At 34.7% G+C, this 6,000-nt stretch overlaps 1 protein-coding gene across 1 annotated transcript; it reads right to left on the bottom strand.

The window, feature by feature from the left end:
• Nucleotides 1-2,298: 2,298 nt before the first annotated feature.
• LOC147407215 (costars family protein) lies at nucleotides 2,299-4,963 on the bottom strand. The gene is made up of 2 exons (XM_086435661.1): nucleotides 4,771-4,963; nucleotides 2,299-2,625 (listed from the first exon to the last, which is right to left on the bottom strand). The coding sequence occupies exons 1-2, from the start codon at nucleotides 4,849-4,851 to the stop codon at nucleotides 2,434-2,436; spliced, it is 273 nt and encodes a 90-aa protein (XP_086291787.1). The 5' UTR covers nucleotides 4,852-4,963; the 3' UTR covers nucleotides 2,299-2,433.
• Nucleotides 4,964-6,000: the final 1,037 nt, after the last annotated feature.

Raw genomic sequence — 6,000 nt, 5'->3', positions numbered from 1 at the left:
ACTTCTTTTAAAATACAACTTCTAAAGCTAAAGATGGCTTCTGTAAAGAACAAACCCAAACCCTCCGTAATGCATGACACATCGCTCTTATTTTGTCATACTTTTTAATGAAGTCTCTATTAATCTTTCTTTTCTTCAAGGCATCCCTTGCCTTCTTAAGCTATATTTCAATTTTCAATAACTCTCCTTAAAAAAATCCTATCTTACTTTGAAGGTTTGCAATTTTATTTATTTATTTATTTTTATAATGGAGGTGTTTGAACTTACGTCAGACTAGGAGGATTGAAAAAGCTCAGAGCCAGAGCAAGGCAACACCCACACATCACACGCACCAGATAAGTGAGTGTCTGCTATCGAACTCACAACTTACAGACTCTCACCGCTTGTTAGATCCAAAATTGCCATTGAGCCAGCCCTCGAGGTTTGAAATTTTACAACTATTATGTTAAGATTGAAGAGAAATGCAATTCTATTTTATATATCTTAAAATACAAATTCTAAGATTTTGAGGTGATTTAACCAGGGGCATTGGGCACCTTAACTTGGCATACTCTATCCAACTATTCATTGATTCCAGTTCAATTTCTAAGGTTTTTAAAATCAACAATTAGGTATCATGCATGGATGAGACGCTCATGTCTCATTTGACAACCAAGATGACTTGGGAAATATTTTGGAAATCTTGGATAAGTCAATAAAACTCAAATGAGTCAATTAAAATTTCATATATTTAGATTAGAATAATTTAAAAAAATTATTTTAAATATTTATTATCTAAATAAAATATGATCATGTAAACTTATAATTATTTGCGTGTAAATATATATTAACAAATAATTGTAACTCATCTGAGACAACTCAATTTCGTCCATGAACAAGGCAAGCCATCAAACCTATATTTGAAACCATATGTAGAATAATTCAATTGAAATTGGTTTTCAAAGCAGTTTACCTAGGATTTGCATTGGAATGCTGTCCCTCACTTACTTTTCACTTCGTGCACCAGTAGACCATATAATAGTGCTTCGCTTACAAACTAACAAATATTAAGTTCTTTGGGGATCTCAAGCAGCACTGAAGTTATGGATGGATAGATGGCACATACACAAGCATGGTTTTTAAATTTGTTTTGACGTCTTGTCCATGATCGAAACAAAGTCATCTCGGGCTAGACATCCAAATAAACCATATACACCTTTGAGACAACTTGTCAACCCCTCTCGTTGGTGGACGATACCGAGATGACTCGAATGAGATTTCAAACCATGTATGCAAGGCATGCTCTAGGTGTTCCTCTCCTTTTCTAGCATGTGTAACGGATGTTTCTTGTGTCTGAAGGATAAGGCATTTTACCTTGCCTTTGGAAGGGTCTTCCTTAGTTTGCTTCATTGACCCGACAAAGTCCCGAAGACAATGAGTTGCATTTGGACTATTCTAGACATCATCGTGCCTCAATCTTTCAAGTAGGCTCATGGAGTGAATCAAAGATGTACAAGCACTTGTTAAGTAAGAATGTGGATGCACTTGAGCACTCAGTGAAAAGAGGATGCTCTCAACAATGTTAACCCTTTTTTTTTTCACTATTTGGGTCTCATGTTTGGCTTGTAAAAGATTTAATAAGACTTATCAACTACAAACCTTATTTAAGAGTAAAAGAACAAAGGCACCACCCCACACACATCGAGCACAATCCCACCTTACAAATGGAATCCAACATTTACAATAAACCTGTGAAGGCAAATTATTTCCTTAAACTCTTTACAAACTTTGCACCAGAAGAATAAAAGCAATCTCCTATAAATAATAAAAATAATAATAGATATTTTAGACAAATAAATAAAATAATTTATTAAAAAATCGTAAATAGATAAGTAAAATAACTATTATCAGTTTTTGAATACTTCATGTCAGTTTTAAAAATTCAAGTTTCTAAATGCATTTTAGAAAATTGTAAATCATAATTTTGTATTTATATAAAGATCTTGGTGATGGCTTTCTATCAACACTTTTTGGGGCACTCCCAATACTGAACATGGTTTTTAAACTCGTCCGAGACCGAGACGTATCACCCGAGTTAACTCGGTATCAGAGCTGAACGAGACCAACTCACAAAGTGATTTTTTTGACCGAGTTTTACATCTTATGTACAAATTTTCGAGTTATCTCGTGAGACGTCTCAAACGTATCGGAAAACTCGTCCGAGACAACTCGATATCGGAGCTGAACGAGACGAGACGCGATACCGAGTTTAAAAACCATGATACTGAAGGGTCACTATCATAAACAATGAGAAAGAAATAAGAGAAAACAAGTACTGAATATTAATGACAATACATTTGGTCCTTCAATCCACACATAATATTTATCAATCATCACTTCATCCAAATAAGGTCTGCAAAATAAGCAAGACAACAATCTTCTTTTAATTCATTTTTAAACAGCTGGAGCAGTCACCACTGCAGGTGAGGGCTTTAGGATTATTTCAACATTGTCATGTACTCCCTGCAGTAATAATTCGCCGTCATACGTTACAAACTTTCGCTTCTTTGCTGCTCTGAGAGTCCCAACCAATGCTTCAAATATGTTAGCACACCTATCATCATTGAAGAGCACACCGAACGTGACCTTCAAAATATAAAACAAAATTAAAATATGCTGCACGAAGGTAGTATGCAAAATATGACATATATTGCACTGACATGGAGTAAAATCTGGCATCACTATCCTGCACCTCAGCAACAGAGGGGGCTTTTCAGATGAAATGTGTCTAAGCGTTAGAGAATTCTAAGCTAATTATGACATTTATATCCAAACAATATTATTTCCAACACTAGACTGCAGATTGATGCTCATGAATATCTCATTGTTTTGAACCTATAGACAAATTTAATCCTACCTTCAAAGATTACGCAATAACAATTTCACTTAATTTTTCTTTATTAAAGAATCAAGAATTAAGATCAAGAATTTGAGTTATTTATTGGTATGGTGAAGTGTCAGCTATGACAACTATTTTAATCGAGAGTTTCCAGCTTCCACATAAGAAGACTGAGCTTCAATAAAATGGTTGGAAACTCAAAAAAGGACTGAACTTGGGAAACCATTCAAAGTAAATCTTATGTTTAAGCTTACACAAGTCAAAATCTCGTCTTGAACGTGAGGTTGGATAACAACATGAAACAGGAAGAAATGGTTTGCCAATCATCTACGTAACTAATCCCCCCGCACATAATGCTAGTGATTAGAATGGGACGGATTTTATCCGAAATCCGAGTGATCTGAATCCGAATTTAAATGGTTTGGTTCCTTTAAGTATATCCGAATTAAAATTTGGGTCGGATATGGGTTGATGTCCCTTGACCCAAATTGGATCCAAGACGGATAAGGATCCATCCCTATATCCGTTAAAATTTGAATGATATATTACTTTGCAAGTTGTTTTTTTTATATTTTTCAAGTTATCTTTCACCAACCAACAACAGTTGGGTGTAGTGGTCAAAGCCTCTCTCTTTAAAAGAGAGGTGTTGAGTTCAAGTCACTTTTTTGCTATACTTTATAAATTTTATTTGAAATAACTTTGAACGATTTAACATTATCTGACCCGAAACAATTAATTCAGTGGTTTTATCTAGTAGTATCATAGATCATGCTTGGAACTTTGAATTAATCCATAGACGGCAAGATTGGAACACATAAGCTCATTAAATCAACTGTCTAGTGTTAAAACTTGCAACAAAAAGCTAACAATCTATAAATTCAAACCACTTGCAAATCTTTGAGAAACTCTTAGCTATTTTCCCTTTTACACTACATTGTCGATCCCAAGCCCAAAGCCCCAAATAAAGGAGGGTTGCCTCGGGTCCAGTGTAAAAATATATCCATCACTCCCAAACATGAATCTTGATTATCCATTTCAATTTCACTCATGGCTCTATATAGATTTGAACCCAAGACCAAATTTCATCCATCCATCCAATCCCAAACCTTGGAATAAGTCTTCGATGATGATAACGACATACAGATCTAAAAGAAATAAAATTAAGTAATGACTATCCTATCATTTTGGAATTTCAGAACTAGAATCTTCCTCCTCTTAATTATTTTAAGACGATCCCAGTGATTTCCATTCTACATTATAAATTTCCAAGCATTCTCACAGTGCTTTGGTCAAAACCACTACATTGAAATATCATAATTGATGATATTAAACTCTGAGCTTTATAGATAACTTCCTAATTTGGTTCATCATCCTCTCCAAAGGTAAATCAAGAACAGCAACAACAGGATTACACCTTCCGCAAATCAATTTACGTTTTTCAAGCATAAATTTTGCCGTCTACGATCGATCCCCTTTTTTGTCAGATGATTGAGGTGTTGGCTACTTGGCTGCGGATTTTAGAAATTAAAAGTGCACCGCACAGAACATAATTAGAAGTCAACAATAGATAATTCTGAAGGAAATTGGAATGAATCTTGATTAATTAAAGCAAATCTATTAAAAATAGTTCAAACCGAGCTTCAGCTTCATCTAATTAATCCAGATCTGGATTCAATTTTACATAAAAGTTAATTATTACTGTTCGATCGCGAAAGCTGGGAAATCCAAATTTCGAAATTAAATGAAAATTGTCAAGAAATTAATAATTGATAAACAGATCTAATACAATAAACACAATTTTGAAGGACAAATTAGACATGAATTTACCACATAGAAGCATAAAGGAGGTTCGATTTAAGTTTATTTTTTGGGGAAATCAGAAATGTAGGTACCTTGTAAGAACCATCTTGTTGGATCTGTCCGAGTCGCTTAATTTCTTCTTTGAGTCGCTCCACTTCTTCTTCTACGTTCATTGTTGTTCCTTTCTTCTGCAGTGCTGGGTTGGTTTTTGGAAATCTATCCTTATCGCTTATTATCACTTATCAGTGACCACCGCGAAAAGGTTATAAACGAAAGTCTTCCTTTTCGAACATTACTCAGGATCCAATGCGATGTCCCGTTCCTATGATAAGGGAAAAAATGTGTCTACGTGGCACATTTTTGTTGGATTTTAAAACACCTGGGGCTCCTAACCAAGCCGTGAACGCAGCCGGATGTGTTTTAACTCCAACAAAAATGAGCCATGTAAGTACACTTATAAATTTGGGCTTTGGCTCTTAACCAAGTCATGCACGCAGTCCGATGTTATTGGAACGGGACACCATTTTTGGATCACGACTCTTTGAACCTACCGTTAAGATGGGAGGATGAAAAGAGTCGTGCTAGTGGCGCCCAGCATGTACTCTCTCCATGCCCACTTACTTATTTCACCCATCAAATTTTTTCATAATATTTTTTACACCCACTTTATTCTTTACTATACCCACTTACTAAAATTTTCAAGTCACCAAACAAACTCTAGTAAATTCAAAATCGAACTTATTGTAGTTGATTCAGTGGATTCCAACTCAATATTACAAAACCAATTCAATATGTATTGACATGTCAAACTCAAAAATTTACACGAGAAAGTTAAGTTTGGTAGATACTTATGGTATATTGATAAGTATCTACTGAACAAAATTTTCTCGTGTAAATTTCTAGTTCATTATGCAATAATGATTCGGTAATGGTATACCAAATTGGAAATTTCATATAGACATTTTATCATATGAATGTCCTAGGCTCGATTGATTTTTGAGGTATTAAGATAAAAAATTAAAATAAAAAATGTAAGACCAAAGAATGAGAAAATCCTCGTTGAATGAGAAAATTGCCATTCAAACTTTTCTAAATGTAAAGAAGAAGAAGAAGAAGAGAGAGAAAGAGAGAGAGAGAGGTGGATGGTGGAGAAGATGAGATAATGGGTAAAGAAGATGGTGAGATGGTTAGGGTGGTGGAATAGATGGAGAAGATGGTTGGCCAAAGAGTAATATGATAAGAGTGTATGAGTAATTTACCTATTTTTAAAAGATTCCACTTAAGTAGGCGTCGAGAAAGTATATGGTTGGTGCCAATAGCAC

Source organism: Akebia trifoliata, chromosome 3 (assembly GCF_017979445.1).
Source record: "Akebia trifoliata isolate Shusen 1 chromosome 3, ASM1797944v1, whole genome shotgun sequence".
Lineage (NCBI taxonomy): Eukaryota > Viridiplantae > Streptophyta > Magnoliopsida > Ranunculales > Lardizabalaceae > Akebia > Akebia trifoliata.
This window is presented reverse-complemented; position numbering and strand designations above follow the sequence as displayed.